Raw genomic sequence first — 27450 nt, forward strand, 5'->3', positions numbered from 1 at the left:
TGTAAAGTAGCTGCTTTGGCAGTCTACTGTCGCCCATGCGGGTAACATGGCCAGTTCAGCATAGTTGTTCATGGATAATGGTAGCCTCGATGCTCCTACAGTTGGTGTCGGCAAGAATACTGGCATTTGTTCTCTTGTCTTCCCAGCGAACTCGGAGGATGAAATATAGACTACGTTGGTGAAAGTTTTCAAGTGCCTCGAGGTGCCTCCTGTATGTGACCCATATCTCGCTGCCATATAGCAGAGTGGGGAGGACCACTGCTCGACATACGTGTAACTTTGTAGATAATTTCAGCTCCCTACAGCTGAAGACACGGGTACGGAGTCTGTCAAAGGTTTTAGATGCACATCTGATCTGATGTTGAATCTCTTCATCGATGTCCGCGGTGGTGGACAGGTGGGAGCCGAGATACCGAAAGTGGGTAACATTAGAGAGGGTAGTACCGTTAAGCTGGATGGATGGTGGAGGTGTGGCTGAACCAGGGGCTGGCTGAAAAGGAATGTGAGTCTTATGTACATTCACCTCAAGGCCGAAGTGTGCATTAGGTGTTCAGGATTTCCTGTAGGTCACCTTCAGTGTGAGCGACAAGGGTGAGGTCGGCTGCTAGACACATGCAGTATATACGTTATGTACTGTATACATATTAGGGACATATTAGCCTCGGCACATTATCCATAGTTGGTTAATCCACAAAATGTTATCTAGATATCTAGGCAATACGATACGTTTTACTCGAATGGTGGATAGTGTTTGGTTATAACCCTTTGAGGATGAGAGGGTTAAATTAATCTTCATCTTCAAAGGGTTAAGCCATCGCCGTCAAAGGGTTAAGCCATCATCGTCAAAGGGTTAAGCCATCGCCGTCAAAGGGTTAAGCCATCATCGTCAAAGGGTTAAGCCATCGCCGTCAAAGGGTTAAGCCATCGTCGTCAAAGGGTTAAAATGTCGTTCTCAAAGGTTAAGATACGTTACGTTAAGGTTAAACAAGCTAGGGTGTCTAATCTTCAGGTGTGTCTTTTATGTACAGTATAGTGTATAAATTATTATCACCGTGTTATTGTCTCTGTGTTGATCCGTCGGTAGCTTGTGTAGTCAGCCGTCAGTAGCTTGTGTAGTCAGCAATCGGTAGCTTGTGTAGTCAGCCGTCGGTAGCTTGTGTAGTCAGCCGTCGGTAGCTTGTGTAGTCAGCCGTCGGTAGCTTGTGTAGTCAGCCGTCAGTAGCTTGTAGTCAGCCGTCGGTAGCTTGTGTAGTCAGCCGTCAGTGGCTTGTGTAGTCAGCCGTCAGTAGCTTGTGTAGTCAGCCGTCGGTAGCTTGTGTAGTCAGCCATCGGTAGCTTGTGTAGTCAGCCGTCAGTAGCTTGTGTAGTCAGCCATCGGTAGCTTGTGTAGTCAGCCGTCAGTAGCTTGTGTAGTCAGCCGTGGGGAAAAGTTTGGAATATTAATGAGAATAATAATAATAGCTACAACAACAATAGTAACAACAATAACAATAGCAACAATAATAACAATAATACCAATAAAAATAACAACAATAATAACAATAATAATAACAATAATAACAGCTGGAGGTTTTTATCACTATTTCAATCAATTTTCCTCCTTTCTCTCATTTATTATTTACCTTGTATACCTTCAACAAATCCTGACACTTTGCTGTGAGTGTTTAGGACCAGAGTATCCAGTCTTATCGTTAATAGTGGCTGTGAGGATGGATTTAGAATTGGTGGGGAATTGGTAGTAGTGGTGGTTGGTGGAAATTGGAAAGATGGATAGGGTGGTGGTGGTGGTGGGGGGGGTGGAGGGGATGGTGGGGGTTGGAGAATGAGGAGAGAGGTGAGGGGGGGTTCTGACTTGATTATTCTCCTAACAGTCCATAAATATTTCTAGAAAGACAATGCCAAGACAGACAGAGATGTAGACAGACAGAGACAGACAGACAGAGAGACAAGACAGACAGACAGATAGACAGACAGAGGGAACCAGACAGACAGAGCACAAACAAAAAAAATTAGAAGAACAAAGAAGAAAAGCCAGACAGACAGACACCTGAATAAACGCATGGCAAAGTAAAATTTAATGCTCTTAAGGCCAAAATTGACATTAATCCCGTGTGTGTGTGTGTGTGTGTGTGTGTGTGTGTGTGTGTGTGTTCTTCTGTCATAGTCTTGTCTTCTTACCAGTTTTCTATTGTAATCGGACCTAATTTATAATCAAGTCTGCCTTTACAGCCTTGACTAAACGGCACACCTCGTTTTAAGACTAGTCCATAATCGAATCACTCCCGTTATTCCATCCTCAATTAGGCATGTTTTGATTATTGGATTTTTTTGTGTGGATTATTGAACCCTGATAGTAGGGTCCCGATAATTCGAGATACGTGTAAGAATAATCCAAGGTGGTTCGTCTTATCGGGGTCGAGTCGCTTGAGGAAAAATGCTTCAAAATTAGTATTCCAAGTCAGACGGGTGTGTGTGTGTGTGTGTGTGTGTGTGTGTGTGTGTGTGTGTGTTTTGACCCCGCCCACACACACACACACACCTGTTTAGTCAGATACCAAACAACAACAACAAAATCATCCTTCACTCTTTCATGTTTGTTAGTAACTCAGACAAAAACAAAAGCTTGTTTTGTTGTTGTTTTAAAGGTAACGACATTATTTTAATAGCGAGGTGTTTTCTCAGTGGGTTTCTCTACGAGCTCTCGTTATTAGTGGGTCAGCCGAGGGGGGGGGGGGAATTTGTATGTACGGAGTTTGTGTGTGTGTGTGTAATTGTTCGAGTTTTTATATTTTTCAGGATCGTGTAAAGAATATCTACCATAGCTTATTTCACCTGAAGATTAAACACCCTAACCTAACCTAACCTAACCTTACCTTACCTAACCTAACCTAACCTAACCTAACCTTACCTAACCTAACCTAACCTAACCTAACCTAACCTTACCGAACCTAACCTAACCTAACCTTACCTTACCTAACCTAACCTAACCTTACCTTACCTAACCTAACCTAACCTTACCTTACCTAACCTAACCTAACCTAACCTTACCTAACCTAACCTAACCTAACCTAACCTTATAATATACTGGAGAGAGTTTTTTTTGGTCCGCGCACCATAACATGTTCGTGTGGTGGCCTAGGACAGTTAATTGAGAGGGGAAGGGGTGGGGGTGGGGGGGTTGATGGAGGGATGGGGGAGGGAGGAGTGGGGTAGGGTGACACCCTTTGGCAGAATGAAAACCCATCCATTCGTAACCAATAATGCCCAGATAGAATACAAAAGCAGAGGGACCCCCCTGAGCTTGCATATATCCACGACAGGTTACTCCCATCATGTCCACACCAGGAAGGAAAGGACAAGAAGAGAGCTGAAAAAACCATACTGCTTTAAAGCGCTTCCTGGGAAAATAAAACTCCGCCTGGTGACATCATTTATCATACCTATATTAACTTACACAGCAGTACCTCTTCATACTGTGAGCACCACTCAAATATTGAAATTACAGGTGGTCCAAAATGAAGCCGTAAGGTTCGTCACAGGTGAAAGATACCCCTTCACGTGAACCACAGCTGAGATACATAGAGATCTGAGAATGAAACCCATCAACCAGCAGCTGCACACCCTGGCCAGCCGAGTCTGGCAAAAGATAGAACGATCAGAGCAAGAACTCCTTCAAAGACTCCCACCAGATAACGACAACAACCTTACATGGTTCCCAAAACGTTACCAAATCTCAAAAGGTCCATTACCACCCCCGCTCTACACGGCCAGGCAATAGACAACCTCCCTAGACCAGCATCCGCCAGTAGGGTCGGCGGAATATGAAATAAGGCCCTCAAAACACCCATATGGATAGGGTAGACTCTAGTGCCTGTACAGACGGACAATAACTAACCCATGACACAACCCTAACACACTATTAGCTCAATTTACCCACAGCAAGGCGGTCAGCCCACACTCTCCTACCTCCTCCTAAATTTCTTCAATTTCCGAACTACAGTATATAACTTCCTTCCTCCACCTCTAATCTTCTTTCACCCTCTCTCTCTCTACCCTACCGCCCCCCCCCCCTAAATGGCTTGGGGTGGTTGGAGATTGAAGGGGGGGATGTTGATTTATACTGATATTAAATGTTATTGTTTGAGAGGATCACCTGAAGATTAAAGACCCTCACAGTGATTGGTGTGGAGGGGGGGAGGAGGTTAGGTTAGGTTAGGTTGTATTAGGTTAGGTTAGATTTGGTTAGATTAAGTTAGGTTAGGTGAAATAAACTGGAGAGTCTAATCTTAGTGGGTTTTTTTTAATGTAAGATGAACTTGTAGAATAAACTAGATATTCAAGGCCTTCCAGGTAATCTTTTCATTGTTAATGCTTGTCATTGTGAAGTGTGAAAGTCTGGTAAGGTCGATGTACCCGATCTAGAAGTGCTGACGTGTCCTCACTGTTCCCGTTTTAGCTTTACTGCTCTCTCTCATAAGAACATAAGAACATAAGAATGGAGGAAACTGCAGCGGGCCTATTGGCCCATACTGGGCAGTCCCATTTACACCCAACCCCCATTGCTCATATAAGCATCCAACCTATTTTTGAAGCTATCCAGAGTATTCGAGTTAATGATGATATTTGGTAACTTGTTCCATTCATCCACTACTCTGTTTCCAAACCAGTGTTTACCTATTTCACGCCTAAATCTAAATTTGTCTAATTTAAAACCATTGTTACGAGTTCGCTCCTGGTTGGATAGTTTGAGTACCTTTGTAATGTCCCCTTTGTTTAGCCCTGACTTCCACTTATACACCTCTATCAGGTCGCCCCTCGCTCTACGTCTCTCGAGGGAGTGCAAATTAAGATGCTTTAACCTGTATCTATACTCAAGGTTCCTAATGCCCGGGATTAGTCTTGTCATTCTCCTCTGAATTCTTTCCAATAATTCTATATCCATCCTGTAATACGGTGACCAGAACTGAACTGCGTAATCCAGGTGTGGTCTCATAAGCGCAAGATACAGTTTTGGATGACCTCTCTCTCTCTCTCTCTCTCTCTCTCTCTCTCTCTCTCTCTCTCTCTCTCACAGTAACACACACATACGCACACAATCACAAGTCAACACACACACACACACACACACACACACACACACACACACACACACACCTCACCTAGATGCTATTTTTGTCAAGTTTTCCTCATCTGTCATAACACACTGCACAGTACAGTAGTCAAGCCACAAGGCGAAACTTCACTTGGGTCTTATACTAGTTATCCGAAGTGTGTATGTTGATCATACGGTTTTGTTTCATCTCAGTTATCCGTAATGTTTTTTTTATTTTTTTTATTATCAGCTATCCGGGAGGAAAGTATACATGTTGTAAAAGTGCATATCAGTTATCCGTAAAAGTGCATATTAGTTAACCGGAAAATGCAGTGCGGTTATCCGACAGGGTATGGGCAGTGTTCTAGATCTGTATTCTTATTTTCAATCGTGTTTTCCTCCTTCCTCTTCTCCCCCCTCCTCCCCTACCCCCACCTCCCTCTCTCCTCTCTTCCCTCCTTCCACTTTCTCCTTTCTCTTCCACTCCTTCCACCCCCCCTCCTATTCCCCTTCAACCACCACTCCCCTCCCCTCCCCTTTCATTCCCTCTCCCCACTCTCTTCCACTTCCTCCCTCATTCCTTCCCTTTCCTCCCCCCCTCTCCCCTCCCCCAGCTATTTGCGACGGTGGCTCAGTGCCATATATAAACAACAGAGCCCAAGCATGCAACCCCTCCTCTCCTCCCCCCCCCTCCCCATCCAGCTCTTCCCGTCACCTCCCTATCTCTCTCAACTGGATTGCCTCCTCCTCCTCCTCCTCCTCCTCCAACACCATTACCACCATCACCTCTACCACCACTACCACCACCACTACCACCTCCTCCATCACCACCACACACCACCACCACTACCACCTCCTCCATCACCACTACCACCTCCTCCATCACCACCACCCCTCCTCCATCACCACCACCTCCTCCATGCCCCACTACCACCTCCTCCATCACCACCACTACCTCCTCCATCACCACCACTACCACCTCCTCCATCACCACCACTACCACCACCACTACCACCTCCTCCATCACCATCACTACCACCATCACTATCACCACCACATGACAGTCAAGGACCCTGGTCTGTTTACACTTGTAGATCTATTTTGGCTCTAAATGACGCCACTCAGGAGACAGGCACGAGAGCCGAGAGAAAGAGAGAGAAACTATTAGACAGATAAACCTAGAAATAAAGAAGGAAAGAAAGAAAGAAATAGGATGAATGAAAAATAAAAACAAATAATGAACGTGGAACTAACTTACACACAAACACCTCCCTCCGTTCCCACTTCCCTCTCCCCTTCCCCCTCCTCCTTCCCCTCCCCGCGGGCAATGCAAATGGTTCATCTTCTGAAATTTATTCTACGTATGTGAGTCAAATGGCTCTTCCCCCCCACCCTCCCCCCTCTATAAGTTGCCAGGGTTTCCAAACGTAAACAGGGTTGCCAGTCTCTAGTTGAAGGGGCTTATATGGTCGTCTTGCCTTGGTTATTGCTGTGCGTAAGCTGACCAAATCAATTCATTGACGTTTTGACATAATATCTTTCACACGGCAGCAAAGTCGATTCAGTGTGTGTGTGTGTGACAGAGGCATTACCAGCTGAATGTGTTTATGTGTTATCAGCGTATTTATTTTTTTTTTCTGGTAATATTGTTTTGTTGATATTGGGAAGATGACGACATTGAGTATTTATTTATTTATTTATTGGGGGTGGGTGGGGTGGGGTGGGGGGATTTATGGCCAGATAGTGTCATCACCCTGTCAATCCTCCATACCAAAACACACAAGACATCACAACACGGGTCAGTGAATGCAGCTCTTATTATAAACTTGTTCACAGTCAAGTAGGAACCACCTCTTAGAAAACCAGTCTCACATAATACCTCTCAGTTACAGTCAAGTCACCCCCAGTTTATAGAACAGGTATCCCAGTTACAACACAGTCACCCCCAGTTTACAGAACAGATGCCCCCAGTTACAGTACAGTCACCGCAGATGCGCCCTCAGGTTCCAATGCTCCCTCGTCATAAGTCACCGAACATCATCATTAACTCGAACACTCTCGGCAGCCTCAAATATAGGTTGGATGGATATATGAACGATAAGGGTAGGGTGTAAACGGGACTGCCTTGTATGGTATCAATAGGCCCGCTGCAGTTTTCTTTATTCTTTATGTATACCCACAAGCTATCCTATGTCGTAAGTTTCTCGTAGAAAAATATGAGTTCATAACAAATGTATGACCGCCCTGACAGATCATATACAGTATATATCTTCAGGCAACAAATTTGGTTAAGTATGTCGTTCCTCTCAGCATACGGGTACCTGGTTTCTGAGTATAGTACCCTGACATTTGTTCCCCTACCCCCGAAAAAATGGTGGTACAGTCCCCTTCACTCGTGCGTTTACAGGGGTACGTCATATTAACATTCCAGAGATCATTGCATTAAGATATTTGTTTTAACATTGTTTTAATTTGATTCCAGAATATGTATCCTATTGCTAATTTCCTTCTGTCGAATGTAAACGAACACAGCCCTGCCACATAACCTGACGAGCGCCTGTAAACTCATTAGTGAAGGGAACTGTATAATTAAAAGCTGTGTAGTATAAGACCAAAATACTGTACAGACGTGCGAGAACACCTTTTGATAAGTCCATTCACAAACTAAACAAAAGGTAACATAGTAAATTGGTGAGGTTTACTTCAATGAACACCTCATTGGTGGTGACAAGATCAGAGTCGGGTATTAAACACATAATGAGTCATGCTAGCTGGGAAAACCGTATTATATACAGTTGGTAATAATAATAATAATAATAAACGGTTTATTAATCGAGTTGCAGCCGGTGGCTGAAAATTTACAGACTTACATTTGATTTAGACATAATGATATAATACATGTGTGTGTGTGTGTGTGTGTGTGTGTGTGTCCCTTATGCATTTCTACAGGTTTTTGTTTTTACAATAAACTTGAAATATGGTAAGGAGGTGCGAGTAGCCTCATGGATGGCCGGGTACTGTCTCCCCCTCCACCCGGGCACATTCGGGGTAACTGAACTACTGTACCTAGTACGGCAATATAGTGCGGTACATGCTGATAACCACAAGGAAACAAGAAAACACGAAGTTCCCAAGCGCTTTCGTGTAATTCACATCTTCAGGGGTGAGTATGTAGGAATATATATACAGTAGAGGAGAGTGAGATCAAGTCCGGTCACTACCTAGTGACCTACTAATATTAGTAGGGTCACTACCTAGTGACCGGACCATTGTGGACACTCACTGTTCCCTAGGGACCTGGTCTCACCCTCCTCTGTATATATACACCTTGTTATGTATTTCTCCTTAGTCTGTACTCACCCCTGAAGATGTGAATTACACGAAAGCGCTTGGGAACTTCGTGTTTTCTTGTGGTTATCAGGATGTACCTGGATCACGCGCACCTACAGTGATTTAGTTGCATAGTGTGGTACATATATAGAGTGTCCCAGAAAAATGTCCTTACCTCCCTCCCTCCAACTCAGTGTTTCAGGAAGCAGGCAGGCAGGCAGGCAGGGAGGCAGGGAGGGAGGGAGGGACATTTTTCTGGAACACCCTGTATAAGAACATAAGAAAATAAGGAGTCTGCAATAGGCCGGTTGGCCTGTGCATGGCAGCTCCTGTCGAGAGTTACTACCACTCTCTATCATCCATTAATCTATCTAGCCTCCTTTTGAAACTTTCCAGCGTTCCAGCACTTACTACATAGTTGCTAAGCTTGTTCCACTCGTCCACCACCCTATTTGTGAACCAGTTCCTTCCTATCTCCCTCCTAAACCTAAACTTATCCAACTTAAATCCGTTGCTCCGAGTCCTATTCTGCTCGGATATTATAAGAACTTTATCTATATCCCCTTTATTGATTCCTTTCACCCACTTCAATACTTCTATCATATCTCCCCGCACTCTTCGTCTTTCTAGGGAATGCAAGTTAAGTTTCTTTAACCTATCCTGATATGGAAGGTTTCTAAGTCCCGGAATCATTTTTGTCATTCTTCGCTGCACCGACTCTAGTGAATTGATATCCATTCTATAATAGGGGCACCAGAACTGAACCGCATAATCGAGGTGCGGCCTGACTAGCGCAAGATATAGTTGCAATAAGACCTCTGCACTCTTGTTACTTACACTTCTAGATATAAAACCCAATACTCTGTTTGCCTTATTTCGAACATTAACGCACTGTTTTCTAGGCCGTAGGTCCGGGCTTACAAGTACCCCTAGGTCTCTTTCACAAGTCGACTTCTCTAGGTTGATGTTGTTAGGCTGTATACATTATAAGTATTTGTTCTTCCAATATTAAGTACGCTGCACTTGCTGGTGTTGAATTTCATTTGCCATTTTTCAGACCACCCCTGCAGTTTATTTAGATCCTCCTGTAATGCATTTGCATCCTGCCCTGAATTAATTTGCCGCCCTATTTTGGTGTCATCCGCAAACTTGCTTATGTCACTGCTGATCCCAGTATCTAAATCGTTTATGTAGATTATGAACAAGAGTGGGCCTAGTACTGACCCCTGGGGAACCCCACTGGTTACACGGCCCCACTCAGATTTAACACCATCTACGCTCACCCTCTGCGTTCTATCGGTGAGCCATGATTTTATCCAATTTAAAACTTTCCCCTCGATACCATGAGCCTTAATTTTTCTCAGAAGCCTCTGATGCGGTACTCTGTCAAATGCTTTGCTAAAGTCTAAGTAAATAACATCGTAATTTTCGTCATTATCTACTACCTCGAAGACTTTCCTAAAAAACGTTAGCAGATTTGTTAGACAAGATTTTCCCTTTGTAAACCCATGTTGAGAGTCGTAGATTAATTTGCTTTTCTCTAGATGCGATCGGATGCTATCTGCTATAATTGATTCAAGAAATTTCCCCACTACTGACGTCAAACTGATCGGCCGGTAATTTGACGCTGATGCTCTGTCTCCCTTTTTGAATATGGGTACAACATTTGCCTGTTTCCACAACTCTGGCACAACTCCAGTGTAACTGTAGTGTAACAGTTGGTTAATAAGAATTCTATATGTGGAAGCTTTCATTAATTTCTAAAGCTTCTCTAATTAGTTACAGTATAAGACAGGATGTTTCAACATTACACTAATTAATTATTATTAAAAAAATATTACAAAACGAATGAAACGTAAAAATTTGAGGAGTATTTTATATATATTTATGTACCCATTCTTAAATTTCTGTTATGTGTTATCTTAATATTTTTCAATTTGTCTTTTTCGATTTTTTGTATTAAACACAGCGACACCTCTATATAACGGATTCTTTGTTCATATAATCCGTTCGATGGGGGAGTTTGATATTTAACGGACTTTTGATATAACGGACTTCCATCATCTTAGAGTCTGTTAAATAGAGGTTTCAAATCTAACAGACCCTCGATATAACGGACTTTCATCAATTCAATGTCAATTTCAATTGTTTATTCCTTGATAGAGGAAGCGGGATCCTAGTGCCGTCACTAGGTACCCCTGTACAATGACACCAGAAGCATCTGGCAAGTGTGACAAGTATATACAGTATAAATATTATAAAGGGGGCTTACTAAAGCCTAAGGAAGGAAGGATATTCCTTTAACACATAATCGATGTTATGTACATAATATCTGGCCAGTATGGGGAGGATCATCGTGTCTCCGTCAGGGGGTCGTGGAATGGTGGTCCAGCAGGCGTCACGGAAGCGTTGTGTGTGGGGACATCTTAGGAGGTAGTGGATAAGGGTGCTGCTGTCGGGTCTTCTGCATAATGCACAAAAGTGTTGCTCAGGGGATGCGGGGATACCAATCTCCCAAGCAAAGTCATACCCAATGATGATCCGGGCAGCAATCACGTCCCTTTTCCGCGACCCTTTCCCATAGACATACGAGAGGTCAGGAAGTTTACGGAGGACATCGTACCAGGTGGGCGGGGAGTCCGGGGGGATGGCTGCTTCCCCAGCTTCTCTCTGTTTGCGGCGAATTTGGGTCCTAAGCTGTAAAAGTGTTCAAGGAATAACGTAGTCAGGTGTGGCCTTGTTGCAGCCAGTCTTGGCAAGGCCATCTGCTGCCTCATTCCCCAAGATACCGACATGACTGGGTACCCATAGGAATGTCACAGGACGGCCTGCACCCTGTAGTGTGGATGCTAACCCTCGTATTCGGAGGATGAGGTCCTTATTCTCCCCCGATCCAAATGTGATCCCGTCGAGAGTTGACCTGGAATCGCAGCAGTCAAGCAAGGGGCAGAAACCATCTGCTTCTTCCTCAGCGAGAAGGGCAGCAAAGAGGGCTATCAGTTCAGCCTGGGTGGAGGATGCCCCGTCAGAAACACTGAGAGACAGTTTGATAGGCTCGGACTTCCATCTCTATATAGTTCGCTAGATGAAGGTTTCACGTCGATATAACGGACTTTCTTCGCCATACAATCCGTTAAATAGAGGGTTTTTCCAATACGAATAATATACAAAATTTACAAATTAAGTTTAACTTGTCTTTAATAATTAATGTGATAGCGTTACAGTATATACTCAAGATCAGGTACAGTACAGTATGGATGGTTAGATGTTAGTCCATTGACGTATACAGGAAAGTTAGTCTTCCTTCCGTGAGAAGATCCGGGAAAATACACCCGGAAGGCCTCTCCTCTCCCCCCCCCCCTTAATTGCGCATCTAGATCCGCCACTAATTATTTTCAACTGTATTTTTTTCTGTCTTTCTCTCTCAATTTATTCTCACTCTCTCGGTTAATAAAATACAAACAAACACACACACACACACACACATGGTGTTTGTCTCACACAGAGGAGAGTGAGTCAAGTTTGTATGAGGAAAGATCTGAATTAAATAAGTCGTTATCTCTTGTGAACAGTTGTATAAAACATTACATTTTAGTGTGTGTATAAATAAGTCGGCAGCCCGAAGGCTGAAAATATACTGGTACATTAGTCAAAAATGACTTATTACATACAAAGACATGGGGTGAGTGGGTCGTTTAACAAAAGCTTTCACTACTAAAAAAAAGAAGGAACAATGATTGAACATACAAATTATTATAGTTTACAGTTGATGGCCCGGGCGTGGGCTGGTCATTGAGACACCAGGTGGTGAGGTGTTCACGTGGTGTAGTAACTTGTCCTCTGGTGTTGATATGAGGGACCTCACGTGGTCATGGAGACACCGTGTGGTGTGGGGTGGTGTCACAGTACCTCACTGCGCGGTGATGTTGTGTTATTCCGTAGTCAGGTGCACAGCCGGCCGGCCCTCTGTTGTTCCCAGGGTGGACGGATTAGCACCTCCTGGTCAGAAGATGGTGGTTAGTTCCCGTGGGTGCTTATCTCACTGGTGGGTCACGGCTCTCACTGGTACTGTCTAGTGCTGAATTTGTCACTTTTGATTATGTAGATATCTCGGTGGTGAGGATGGGTTGGGGAGAGGGTCTTGGGGAATGGGCCGACATTGGCCAAGGGGGGCAGCTGCGTAGCGAGAGCAGCGCCTAAATAGGTCTTGACCCTACGGTGGTCAAGGATGTAGTGTGTGTGTGTGTGTGTGTGTGTGTGTGCGTGTGTATGTATGTATTTTTGACGTGGTCTAATTATTCTGGACTGACCTTACCTTAGGTCAAATAAAGTCACCAGTCATTAAAGTCTATAAAACATAGTAGTTAAGGTGAATCAAGGTCAGTTGGCCACGCCCACTAATTGATTGACCTGTTGTATCCTCAGCCGTGGGCGCCCCTTGGCACTGTCCGTGACCTCTCCTGTCCTGGGTTGACCTGCCAACATGCAGCCCTCGGACAGCGAAGACGAGGTCGATTCCCCCGACGGCCCGGGGTCATCCCACATCCCCCCGACCATCTACGTCATCAAGGTAGGTCAAAGTAGAGACTAACATTTAAGGTTTAATGTCATAGGTCAAAGAAAAAGCCTTCAAGATTGTATTAGGTCAGCAAGACGTCATAGATTGCATTTGATCATTATGACCTCACCAAGGTTGTATTAGATATGCACAACGCCAATACAGATGAAGGATAAAAAAAATTGATTTAAAGAGTTATATGTATGTGTCTGTTCCTGTTTGTGTGTATTTGTGAGCGTATGTATGTATGTATGTATGTATGTAAGTATATCCACTGTGCAGTAGAGGTGCGGTGGCTCGTCTTGACACAGGTAAGATAAGGCAGAAAAACTGGTTTGTATGAGGAAGTAATGTCGAATATTCGAGTTGGTATTTTTTATCCTAGAGTCACTTAAGCAGTTGTGGGGAATTGTAATCGTGGTGATTGGTATGTGATTGTGATGTTGTGTGTGATTGTGATGGTGTGTGATTGTGATGTTGTGTGTGATTGTGATGGTTGGTGTGTGATTGTGATGGTTGGTGTGTGATTGTGATGGTTGGTGTGTGATTGTGATGGTTGGTGTGTGATTGTGATGGTTGGTGTGTGATTGTGATGGTTGGTGTGTGATTGTGATGGTTGGTGTGTGATTGTGATGGTTGGTGTGTGATTGTGATGGTGTGTGATTGTGATGGTTGTGTGTGATTGTGATGATTGGTGTGTGATTGTGGTGATTGGTGTGTGATTTGGTGATTGGTGTGTGATTGTGATGATTGGTGTGTGAAGTGATGGTTTGGTTGTGTGATTGTGATGGTTGGTGTGTGATTGTGATGGTTCGTGTGTGATTGTGGATGCGATTGGGTTAAAGTGTTTTAGGCGATTCGATAGTGCTGTTAGGCTGCGATTGGGTGACGGGATGAGAATGGACGACATACCTGTCTGTACTGTTTAGGTTTAATGGGCTGTCCCACTTCTGTCTATTTCACCTGTTTATCATATTTTTACCTGTCTAATTTCACCTGTGTCATATTTTACCTGTCTAATTTCACCTGTCTCATATTTTACCTGTCTAACTCTACCTGTCTGTCACAGTTCCACCCGGGGGCGGCACGAGAGGCGGTAGAGTGGCTGATTGAACGTATCGAAGCCAAGAACAAGTATGGCGGCGCTGAGTTGCTTGTCAGGTGTGAACCCCAGAAGCAAGGACAGGTAAGGGGAGCTAATTAAGACAGTCCCGGAAGCATGGACAGGTGTGGGGACTAATTAAGACAGTCCCGGAAGTATGAACAGGTAAGGGGAGCTAATTAAGACAGTCCCAGAAGCATGGATAGGTGTGGGGGATTAATTAACACAGTCCCAGAAGCATGGACAGGTGTGGGGGGCTAATTAAGACAGTCCCAGAAGCAAGGACAGGTGAGAGAGGCTAATTAAGATAATCCCAGAAGCAAGGACAGGTAAGGGGAGCTAATTAACACAGTCCCAGAAGCATGGACAGGTGTGGGGGCTAATTAAGACAGTCCCAGAAGCAAGGACAGGTGAGAGGGGCTAATTAAGATAGTCCCAGAAGCGTGGACAGGTGAGAGGGGCTGATTAAGATAGTCCTAGAAACGTGAACAGGTAAGTGATGGGGCTAATTATATTCTATTTAGCTTGACGTCACTAAGCTTACCTCAATATGCTTTAAACTCTCATCTTCCCTAAAGCTTAACGTATCCAAACCTTGACGTCACTAAGCTTATACCTAAGAATCCCTGTACAGATTTGCATCTCCCTCCCGTTAAGCTGGACGATTAATTAAGCTTATGTTTTCAGGGGGTGACCGTGCATGTCTCCGCGACCAAGATCAAGTTGCTGGAGGTCGCTGAGGCCACGGAGTTACAGAAGAGAGCAGCTTCTGGCCTCATACAGGTATGCAAGAGGCCACCCATAGATTATCTCTGTCGTTCGGTTCCAATACTAAAATTGTCTCTTTTAATTTTGTTGTTTTTGAGGTTTTCGCAGTTTGTGTTTTTGTTATTTTCGATGTTTTTGTTGTTTTCGCTGTTTATTTTGTGTGTAGTAAACAAGGTTCACACCAGAGTTTTCTGTTTGTTTGTTTTTTATCTAATTTGACCTTAATTGACCTTTAGCTTAATTAGAGTTGACCTAAGTAAGCATAGTCTTATCTTGATTACTGTTGCTTAACCTAACCTAACCTAAGATAACAGCGTGACCTAAATATATCTAAATATGACCTCACACGACCTCCCCTACCCGCCAGGACTTCAGCGTACGTGACCTGGACCAGTTCCTATACGCGGGTCAGACACTTGACACTGTCTTGACCCCGGCGGAGAGGGAATACTGTATCAGACACGAACTGGACGCGATAAGGGCCAAGCAGGAAGAAGGGCATGTCCCTGGCTACCCTGAGATTAAGCTCTTCCCCGGACAGTCCCTTGGTAAGTACCGGATACTCCCTCTGTAAGTACCTGACAGTATCTTGATCAGTAACAGGTACTCCCTTAGTAAGTATTTGACAGTACCTTGGTAAGTACCTGACAGTACCTTAGTAAACTTAAGTAACACAGAACTAAATAACTCTTCGTAAGTCAAGAAAGTAGATTCATAAATACCAATAAAAAGTACAGAATTAAGGCATCAATTACAGCCAATACAGATTACAGAATCATACCTGTGGTGCCTTAATTAACCTCAATATCAGTACAGGTTTACGTAGAAAGTATAGCAATCTTCTATGAATACAGGTGACATTATTATACAGCCAGGTAGAAGCTAAACTGAGGTAGCACAATTTTTTTTTAATCTATTCATGTTGTTGGCAGTCACCTGTTTCCTATGCAACACACACACACACCAATTAATCAGTGACATCTACCGTATAGCCTGTTAGTGTTGTGTGTAGCCAAAGACTTCAGAAACTACCAGTGATTTTTGTGTGTAGCCAATAAGACTACACCTACACAGATCTATACTAACACTAAGCTTGTCTCAACAGTTGGGGTGTACTTGGCGGAGGAACTCATATCAGACATGTTTCCACTACACGACCGTCAAGCATTGGACAGTCTTGCTTCCCAGTGGTACAGAGTCATCTTCCAGACTGCCCCCTTTGGTGAGTTTAAGGGGGGAAGGGAAAGGAGAGGTAGGGGGAAGGGAAGGAGGGAATGGGAAAGGGAAGGAAGGAAAGAGGGGGTGTAGAGAGAAGGAATATAGTGAGGAGACAAGAGGAGGTGGAGAGAGAAAGAATGTGTGTGTGAGATCTACCAAACAACTACAGCATATGCTAATCGAGGGGTGTGCCTACATTAGCATTGACTGTAAATAGATCCTTGTAAATATCTCGTGGTGACTGTCCTTCATCTACTTATTCTCTTATTCTTTCTCTTCTTCTTCTTCTTCGTCTTCTTCTTCTTCTTCTTCTCTTTCATTTTTGTACGTTAATTTCCTTCTCAAGTACTATTTAATTTTCTTAGCACTTAGCTCTTAGTATGACCAGGCTATGTACTACCGGCACTGGGGCTATTAGCACGTGTGTGGCACCTATAGGCTAAAAGACTATAGTGGCACTAGGCTAGATCATGTTGCATTGTTTTAGCTCGTGTGGCACCATTAAGCTGGAGCGTGTGGCACCAGACTTGTTCAATAACCTATCTAATAGTTTTGTTGTTGAAATTCAGTAAGAGTAGTGTTTCAGTATCACCATTATCACCACCACCACCACTATCACCACCACTATCGCTATCATCACCACCATCGCTATCATCACCACCACCACCACTATCACCACCACCACCATCACCACCATCACCATCACCACCACTATCATCACCACCACCTATCACCACCACCACCATCCATAACATCTTATCGCCATCACCATCACCACCACCTCCACTATCATCACCATCACTATCATCACCACCACCACCACCACCTATCCCACCACCACCATCACCACCCTCCACCACCATCACCCACCACCACCATCACCACCACCATCACTACCATCACCACCATCACCACCACCACTATCACCACTACTATCACCACCACCACCACCACCATCACCACCACCACCACCACCATCACTATCACCATCAAAGCCAAAGCACAATACTGTATATATATATATTAACCCCGCCTGGTGCTCTGAACATGGTGACAGATCCGGATTGTCCCCACCCTCGATATCCGTCTCCCGTCAACACCTAGCCAGAGACAGAGAGAGAGAGGAACAGACAGAGAGAGAGAGGAACGGCGAAAGAGAGACGGAAACAGAAAATGACAAAGACAGAAACAGAGAGACAGAAAGATGAGAAACAGACAAAAATAGACAGGCAGAGACAGAAACAGAGAGAGACAAGAGACAAAAACAGAAACAAAGGCAAAGAAACAAAGAGACAGAGATAGACAGACACACAGACAGAAAACACCATAATCATCTCTCCTCCCAAGAAGAAAATATAAATAAATACTCGTATCCTTAATAACATCTAAAAATACCAAGTGTGTTTTATTTTATTTTTTTATTTATTGTTTTTCTTAACTTATAAATTGGCGCCACTATACAAGTAGCCTCCTTACGTTGAAATCAAACACCATAACGCCATTCAAGTCACTATCACTGCCACACTATAAAGGTCACACACACACACACACACACACACACACACACACACACACACACACACACACACAGAGGAAGTCAATGTTATATCTTAAGTGTGTGTGTGTGTGTAAAGGCCCTCTTGTATTATCAACAACTTGGATATGGTGGTGTTTTCAAGACGTATATATATATATGTATGGATAAATAGCTAAATGGTGTTATTTTTTTTTTGCTGTTATTGTTGGTGGATAGTGGGAGAAAGAATGGTGTTTACTGATAGAGGTGGATAGAGATGGATGTACAGTAGGTGGATAGATGGACTCTACCTAGCCACCGTGTTGGAGATAGTGAAGTATATGGTAGAATAAGGAGACAGGTATATAGCGTGGGAAGATAGAGGTAGATAGATAAAATAATACAGGTAGAATACAGGTAGACAGGTAAAATACAGGTAGACAGGTAAAATACAGGTAGACAGATAGAATACAGGTAAACAGGTAGAATCCAGGTAGACAGGTAGAAGACAGGTAAAATACAGGTAGAATACAGGTAAACAGGTAGAATCCAGGTAGACAGGTAGAATCCAGGTAGACAGGTAAAATACAGGTAGACAGGTTGAACACAGGTAGACAGGTAAAATACAGGTAGACAGGTTGAACACAGGTAAAATATAGGTAGAATACAGGTAAAATCCAGGTAGACAGGTAGAAGACAGGTAAAATACAGGTAGACAGGTAGAGGTGGTGTAAGTTAATATCTCCTATGTATATTCCTCCTTGCAGGGATCTTCCTACGAGAGGGCACCCTCCCTACTATAACCTTACCGACCCCGAAAGAGAAAGATGACCGCACTGAGGCCCCAGTTCGACCCTCAGCGCCCTTTACAGGTGATGGATAACCCGAGCTGACCTGATCTAACCCGAGATGACCCGATTTGATGCCAATTTTGCTGAGCTATTTATCAGTTAACCTGACCTAATACCCCCCAAGATGACCCGATTTGATGCCAATTTTGCTGTGCTATCTGTGAGTTGACCCCTCAAGATGACCTGATTTGATGCCAATTATGCTGAGCTATTTATCAGTTAACCTGACCTCCGTCCCCCCTGCGAGATGACCTGATTTGATGCCAATTTTGCTGTGCTATCTGTGAGTTGACCTGACCTAGCCCAAGATAATTCACTTTGACACGAATTAAGCTGAGATAACCTGAACAAGCTTGAATTAAATAACCTGAAGTACCCGCATTATGTCCTTGCTTAATCTGACTTCAACCAAACAAGCTTAAAGTGAACTCAGCGTAATCTAAAGATAAACCAAACAACCTTAAAGTAACCCGATGAACCAAATAAGCTTAAAGTGAACTCAGCATAATCTAAAGCTAAACCTTATATCCCTTGTACTACACTGACCTATAATGTCATCAAAATCTGTTGCTTTAGTCTCAGCTATTAACCTCAACACTTAAAAAAGGCTTTAGTCTCAGCTATCAACTTCAGTACTTAAAAAAAAAGGAAACTTTAGTCTCAGCTATCAACGTCAGCACTTAAAAAAAGCTTTAGTCCCAGCTATCAACGTCAGCACTTAAAAAAAGCTTTAGTCCCAGCTATCAACCTCAGCACTTAAAAAAAAAAAGCTTGAAGCTGATTATATACATTCGTCCGGGCCGCTAAACACAGGAATTTTAAAAAGTGTTTTGGTTTATTTTTCGTCTTGTTATCTGTATTAGTGTTGTGTAGTTACGAATTATTTGCTTTTTTTTTTGATAACGTGAAGAGGATAAGTGTGAAGTAATATTTAAAAGAAAGAAAAGAAAATAGTTATATAAAATACTTGTTTATAATGGAGTCTGTTTGCGGTTTATTTATGACTTGTTTGTAATGGAGGTTCTTGATTTATGACGTGTGTGTGTGTGTGTCTCTTTGTTTTATGAGTTGTTTGTGTTTGTTTGTCTTTTTGTTCAATGGAGGCTGTTTGATTATGTCTTGTTTACAACGGAGTCTTTGTTTACATCTTACTTGTTCAGTTTACAAACCTATCCACAAAAAAAGAGACATATATTTCTCAACGTCATGTTTAAATTGGTGTGCCGGTTTGTTTGCCAACGGGTGTTTTAAATCAAACAGTATAAACAATAGGAGTCAGACTTATGAACTAGTTACTGGCTGTCATCCTGTCCTAGTTTAGATAAGAGCTGTCAGCACCACAACATACCACACTGCTTAGGCTGCACCGAATACCAGTACCAAAGGACTTCAAATCTCTCGAATCATCTGAACATTAGACACCCCACCTCCTCTCACCTTATTTTACCTGATAATTAAGCAACCTAACTTAACCTCTCTAAATAACCTAGGGTAACTAATCATCAGGTGACTCCTCCTCCTTCTCTTCTCTTCCCCCCCCCTCTCAGAAACTGATTCACAAAGGCTCTTAATTAAATCATCATATATAAAGATTTAAAAAAAAATAATAATAAAAATAAACCAAACTATTTGACATAAGATAAAAAAAAATTAGTAAAACGACTTAATTACACAATGACTTTATTAGATACTTAGTTAAAACCCAGACACACTTAAGGAACATTAATTCTCACTTAAATATCTCTTATCTACCAAATATTGATAAGTAAATGTATCTAGAAAAGGTTAAAATCTCAATTCAACTTAGAAGGATTTTTTTTGGGAGGGGGGGGGGAGGGGTTGATTTTTTTCTTATATTTTCATTTACGAGGACAATTTTTGATCTTAAGACACTATGATAATGTAGAGTATTGTTAAGCATAGTATATATCGTCCTGGAGTGTACAGTATTTTTAGCCTGTTCTTACCAGAGGCTTAATATTAATCTTTCTATTGTATAATGTGTGTGTGTGTGATGGAGGAGTGGTGGGGGGCATTGACCTGAGTAAATATTGTTGTTGTTTGGTATTGATTGTTATTATTATTATTATTATTACTGTTGTTATTTTTGTTGTTATTTATGTGGTGTTGTTGGTTATTATTATTATTGTTATTATTATTGTTATATATTATTGTTATTATTATTATATATTGTTGTTATTATTATTGTTGTTGTTGTTGTTGATAATGTGCAGTGGTGGTTATCATTATTATTACAGTATATTATTATTATTATTATTATTATTATTAGTAGTAGTAGTAGTAGTAGTAATAGTAATAGTAATATCATTTACCTTCCCAAAGCCAACCTGCTGAGATGAGACGGCACCCCAGTGTGTGTGTGTGTGTGGTCTCAATCATTCTCATATATAAAAAAAAAGTACTGTACACATGAATACTTTACACACACATACACACATATTAACATATACCCGTAGATAGCTCTCTCTCTCTCTCTCTCTCTCTCTCTCTCTCTCTCTCTCATCCTTGCCCTTGTGTTAAGGTCAGACAAGACTCTCATTATCAAAGGCTCATAAATTGTTTCTTTTTCTTTCTTTTTTCTTATTTTCCCCCAATTGCTTAAGGTGTTGTCCCTGTCTGCCTGGGTGTCTGATTGTCCGTCTGTCTGTTTATCTGTCTTTCTGTTTGTATGTTTATCCGTCTGTCCATCCGTCTGTCTACTGTAGGTCGGAGGTTAGGCACAATATTGGTTAGACAATCCTTTTCTCTCTCTCTCTCTCTCTCTCTCTCTCTCTCTCTCTCTCTCTCTCTCTCTCTCTCTCTCTCTCTCTCTCTCTCGATGTTGTTTCATGTCACTGTGCTTCATCAACTACAAGGTTAGGTTAGGTTAAGGTTAAGGTATGGGAGTAGAGTTAAGGTTAAGGTATGGGGTAGGTTAGGTTAAGGTATGGGAGTAGTTAGGTTAGGTATGGGGTAGGTTAAGGTTAAGGTAGGTTAGTTAGGTTAAGTGGGGTGTAAGGTTGGTATGGGGTAGGTTAAGGTTAAGGTATGGGGTGATTAAGGTTAAGGTATATAGAGTTAAGGATTGGTATGGGGTAGGTTAAGGTTAAGGTATGGGGTAGGTTAAGGTTAAGGTATGGGGTAGGTTAAGGTTAAGGTATGGGGTAGGTTAAGTTAAAGTGGTAGGTGGTGAGATATTGGTATGGTAGGTGTATGGGGTGGTGGGGTAGGTTAAGGTTGGTATGGGTAGTTATTGGTATGATTAAGATAAGGTATAGGATAGGTTAAGGTTAAGTATGGGTTAGTTAGGTATGAGGTGGTTGAGTTGTGTTAAGGTTAGGTATGGGGTAGGTTAAGGTTAGGTATGAGGGAGTTAAGATGGTATGGGGTAGGTTAAGGTTGGGTATGGGGTAGGTTAAGGTTAAGGTATGGGGTAGGTTAAGGTTAAGGTATGGGGTAGGTTAAGGTTAAGGTATGGGGTAGGTTAGGTTAGGTTAGTTTATGGATGGGTTAGGTTAGGTTATGAAGTGATATTGACACTGGACTATGGTGGTAGTAGTGGTGGTGGTGGTGGTAGTTGTGGTGGTAGTGGTAGTAGTGATGGTAGTAGTTATGGCGATGGTGGTGGTATTAGTGGTGGTGATACTGGTAATACTGATGACGGTAGTAATTGTTGTGTTGTTGGTAGAAGTGGTAATGATGATGACAAGGCGGAGCAAGTAAGAAATCAGCAAATACAACTACCCCCTCCCCTTACCACCCCCACACACCACTACCACCACACACACCACTACCTCCCTCTACCACCCCTCCTGCCACACCACTACCACCCCCACACACCACTACCCCACACACCACCACCCACACCACTGCCCCCGCCCACCACTAGCACCACACACAACACTGCCACCACACCCCTCTGCCACACCACTACACCCCCCACACCACCCACTACCACCACACCCCTCTACCCACCCCACACACCACCACCCACACCACCCACCACACACACCACTACAACACTACCACCACCCCCTCTACCCACCCACACACCACCCCTCTACCCCCCACCACCCCCTCCCCACCCCACACCACTACCACCACACCCCCCTCTCCCATCTTCACTCCACCTACCGATTAACACCACAAGTTGGGTTTTTTCACCATTGCAGTTTTCCGGGTCTGTGCTATTTATAATCTGTTCTCGAGTGTTATAAACTACCCAACCACCCAATTAGAGTATCGTGTACAAAAAAAAAAATAAATAAAACCAGTCCAGTCCAGCTTAAATATAGTATTGATAGCTAACATATGACTAGTGTCAGTTCAGTGTTGTTCATGCTTACGTTACGTTTTGGTTAGGTTAGGTTAGGTTCAGTTATTTTAGGTACAGATTAGGTTAGGTTAAGTTAGGATATATTTAAGTAGGTTTAGTTTATGTTAGGTTCAGTTAGATTAGGTTAGGTTTACGATAGGTTAAGTTAGGTTATGTTAAGTTAGGTTAGGCTAGGCTAGGCCCAGTTAGATTAGGTTTAAGTTAGGTAATTTTAGGTTAGGTTAAGCTAGGTTAGGCTAGGTCCGGTTAGATTAGGTTAGGTTTAAGTTAGGTTAGGTTAGGTTAGGTTATGTTAAGTTAAGTTAGGTTAAGTTAGATCTGCTCCACGGTACAAGTATGCATTTAAGTATTACTTTCCTTATATGCAAAATTTGCAAGTTCCAGGAAAATACAAGAAAATTATTGGTTTGTTTTCCTGTTTTTTCCACCACCACCTACTGTATCCTCCCCACCACCACCACCACCTACTGTATCCTCCCCACCACCACCACCACCTACTGTATCCTCCCCACCACCACCACCACCTACTGTATCCTCCCCACCACCACCACCACCTACTGTATCCCCTCCCCACCACCACCACCCACTGTATCCCTCCCCACCACCACCACCACCACCTACTGTATCCCTCCCCCACCACCACCACCACCACCCACTGTATCCTCCCCACCACCACCACCTACTGTATCCTCCCCACCACCACCACCTACTGTATCCCTCCCACCAACTATAACTCCACCCATTTAAACTCATTCATTCATGACTCATCTCTCTCTTACCCCTTGTTTTCCAACCCATAGAGGAGATCCGGTCGTACTTCGGGGAGGCCGTGGCGATGTACTTCAGCTTCTTGGGTTTCTACACGATGGCGCTGGTGTTGCCGGCCGTGTTGGGCCTGGCGCAGATGGTGCTCTCCGTCGACACCCTCACCGAATACGCCCTCTTCGCCGCCTTCAACCTCGTCTGGGTCACCGTCCTGCTGGAGGTGAGAGCCCCTAACACATAATACACCTTTGTGCTTTGTCTTCTACAGGATGCAAGGTGCTCAATAAACTAGCCCCCTCGCCAGGATGTATGTAGATAGATTGATTGATTGAATGATTTGATACTTAGTTAATATATATGTATATATATACGTGGATAGACGGATGGTTTAATGGGTGGATGGATGGATAGAGAGATGGATGGATGGATTTATAACCTCATGCCTACACACCCAAGTAATCAAGTCTTCCTTTCATCCTAACCTAACCTTATTCGCATTTACCCCACCACCACCCCCCTCACGACCATCCCATTATCACCATCCCATAACCAACACCATCACCACCACCAGCCCACTCCTTCACCACTGGACCACCAGCCCACTCCTTCACCATCACCACCAGCCCACTTCTTCACCATCACCACCAGCCCACTCCTTCACCACCACCACCAGCCCAATTCTTCACCACCACCACCCACCAGCCCAATTCTTCACCACCACCACCAGCCCACCTTCCACCTGCTCACCTCACCTCACCAGCCCACCCCTTCACCACCATACCCAACCCTCCTTACTTCCATCATGAGGACTAATTCTCATTCAATCCTCCATCGCACACACCCTCACCCCCCCTCCCTCACAAGTCCCCCACCCGTTGTTGCCAGCAGGAAAACCCTTCAACAATTGTGTGTATGTGTGTGTGTGTGTGTGTGTGTGTGTGTGTGTGTGTGTGTGTGTGTGTGTGTGTGTGTGTGTGTGTGTTTGTGTGTTTTGGATAGATAGAGAGAGAGAGAGAGAGTGTGTGTGTGTGTCTTTCTCCTGGAGTTTGTGGAATCTAGCAATGTGTTTAAGTAGTTGTATAAATTAGCCATCGCTGTAATGAGGGAGCCGGCGGAGTGAGAGGAGGGGAGGGGGAAGGGGGAGGGGAGGGGAGGGGGAGGGAGAGGGAGAAAGGAAGAGGCTAGTCATGTGAATTAAGGATGCTTGGTTGAAGATCTTCCCTTCCCCTCCACCTCCTCTCCGGCTCCTCTCCTCTCTTCTCTTCCCTCCTCTCCTTCCTCCTCTCCGGCTCCTCTCCTCTCTTCCCTCCCCCTCTCCCTCCTCCTCCTCCCTCCTCCCTCCCCCTCTCCCTCCTCTCCTCCTCTTCCCTCCTCTCCCTCCCCTCCACCTCCTCTCCGGCTCCTCTCCTCTCTTCTCTTCCCTCCTCTCCTTCCTCCTCTCCGGCTCCTCTCCTCTCTTCCCTCCTCTCCTCCTCCTCTTCCTCGCATAACAATTCTATCGCCTTGAGACGTTGATGCGCTGCCCTCAGAACCCTTGTTGGCAAGGGCTATGGAATTAACATCACCCAAGCTCGTACTTTCTATCTTCACTTCATTCGTTCTGTAGTTGACTATCATGCTCTCCATCTTGTGACTATTCCGCCTAAACAACTCAACAGCCTTGAGGTAGTGCAAAATGAAGCCATGCGCATCATTCTAGGTTGCCCAAAATCAACCAGAATTGTAAACATGAGGAAAGAGCTCGGACTGCCCTCCCTATCTGAGAGGATAGCTCTACTTAATACTATGTTTTGTGTCAAAGTTCTGAAGAACAATAGTTCTCAAACTACAACTCAAACTGAGTTGATGTTCTATCTAAGTAATCCCGACCATCTCGCCAACCTTCCACAAAAGACTCTCTTTGGGGAGTGGCTTCATAAAAGTGTTGCAGATCTCTTGAAACTGAATGTGCCAATCACCCCAGACGAACCTATTAATGCCATTCCTTCTTGGCTGGATATATCAGTTCCTATTAATTACACTCCTGTTGGTAGTAAGCAATTGTTAAACACCGATGTGGTGAGATGTGTCACACTAGAAACTATTAACAGACACATAGAGAGTATTAAATCAAGTGAATGTTATGCTTTTACTGATGGTTCTGTGCAGACAAACACAGGTAGAACAGGCTGTGCAATTGTAGTATATAAAGAAAAAGAGATGATAGTGTCAAACAAGCGAAGGCTGAACAACTGGGCCAGCACAACAAACTGAACTAACTGGAATCTACTTAGCCACAGATTACCTTAAAGAAAATGGAGGTGGGGTGATATTCTGTGACTCTCAAAGTGCTTTGAAATCAATGAACAGCCCGTCAGGCTCTATGTCTAAAGTTGTATGTTATATTAAAAGGAATGTGATAACTGCCAATGAGAACAACTTTCGTATCGAATTTGTGTGGATTCCGTCCCATGTTGGAATCAGGTATCACGACTGTGCTGATAGACTGGCCAATGAGGCATGTAGGAAAGAAAATGTTGACCGGGACCTTGGCCTGTCCAGTGCTGTAATTAAAAACATTCAAGTCAGAATCATGAACTCTGATCTTGAAGAAGTGAGAAATCCAGAGAGACCTGGCAGTTGTAGCATTAGTAAATATGACAAATTTTGTGACAAGAGGTACCGGTATGGCCAGCATAAGGACAGAACCAGACAATGTGATGTAGTCGTGGCCAGAATTAGGCTAGGATACAGACACATCTGGCAAGTTAGTAACGCTGTACCCATACCGGAACACTCAGCATGTAAACTTTGTGATAAACCTTTAAAGCATACACTTGAACACTATGTTATTGAATGTGACACTATGAAAGACTTCAGGCCACCTGACTTATTGTATCTTGAACTTTGTAATTACTACATTGAATCGGGGGTGCTTGAGGACATTCTTGCTGTTTATCCCAAATTTGCTAGCCCACACTGATTAGTCCTCAATTAGAATATGACTCCAATGTATGTGAACCACTGACCTATATATACTGCAAATGAATATTATGTATTTTTTTCTTTGTGTACGAACCTCTGTCCTGCATGTTAGTGAACAGTGACATTACCCACATGTATCTGACCTATATATACTGTCAATGAATATGATGTATTTCTTTGTGTATAATCCTCTGTCCTGCGTGGCAGTGAGAAGTGATACCACCCTCAGTGTCAAGACCTGACTGAATTTCTCAGAATAGGCAAACTGTACTTCAAGCTTTGCCAATAAATTTGTTAAACTAAACTTGAGACGTTAATAGCTATTTGAGGGATCACCTGAAGCTTAGACACCCCAGCTTTTATCACTTGAAGATTAGACATCCAAGCTTATTTCTCATATAACCTAGCCTAACTCAACTCCTCCCAGGTAACGTTTGGGTGGTTAAAGTTCAGGTGATATCCCTTCAGTACTAATACTCCCTTGCACCATCATTTTTTCCTCCGTCACCACTACCACCATCACTATCAGCTGTCAACACACCTCACTCATCACCCACCTGAACCATCTTTTTCACGCCTTTCCTCTCGCCAGCTGTGGAAGCGACGCTGCTCTGAGCTGTCCTATACGTGGGGGACCCTGGATCGTCAGTATCATTTGGAGGCGACAAGAACAAACTTCAAAGGCATCATGAAGCAGAACCCGATCACTGGCCGCTTCGAACCCACCTACCCACCCTGGAGGACTAAGTTCAAGGTGAGGGAAGGAGGGAGGGAGATAAGGAAGGAGGAAGGGAGATAGAGAAGGAGGGAAGATAGAAGAAGGGAGGTAAAGAGGGATAAGTCACCTACCCGCCCTGGAGGACTAAGTTCAAGGTGAGGGAAGGAGGGAGAGAGGAGAGGGGACAAGGAAGGAGGAATGGGAAGAAAACGGAGAGAGAGGAAGAAGGAAT

At 43.6% G+C, this 27450-nt stretch overlaps 1 protein-coding gene across 3 annotated transcripts in view; it reads left to right on the forward strand.

The window, feature by feature from the left end:
• LOC121858702 (anoctamin-10-like) overlaps window positions 1-27450 on the forward strand; it is an 87562-nt gene that overhangs the window by 24587 nt on the left and 35525 nt on the right. For 2 of the 3 annotated variants that reach the window (XM_042355290.1, XM_042355291.1), the window contains exons 2-9: window positions 12848-12992; window positions 14050-14166; window positions 14770-14865; window positions 15218-15398; window positions 15956-16072; window positions 18352-18456; window positions 23572-23756; window positions 27093-27254. In XM_042355290.1, coding sequence (XP_042211224.1) covers window positions 12906-12992; window positions 14050-14166; window positions 14770-14865; window positions 15218-15398; window positions 15956-16072; window positions 18352-18456; window positions 23572-23756; window positions 27093-27254 — 1050 coding nt within the window. In that variant the 5' untranslated portion in view covers window positions 12848-12905. The remainder of the gene's footprint in view (window positions 1-12847; window positions 12993-14049; window positions 14167-14769; window positions 14866-15217; window positions 15399-15955; window positions 16073-18351; window positions 18457-23571; window positions 23757-27092; window positions 27255-27450) is intronic. The other variant, XM_042355292.1, reaches the window with a different exon arrangement.

Source organism: Homarus americanus, unplaced genomic scaffold, assembly GCF_018991925.1.
Source record: "Homarus americanus isolate GMGI-L3 unplaced genomic scaffold, GMGI_Hamer_2.0 scaffold74, whole genome shotgun sequence".
Lineage (NCBI taxonomy): Eukaryota > Metazoa > Arthropoda > Malacostraca > Decapoda > Nephropidae > Homarus > Homarus americanus.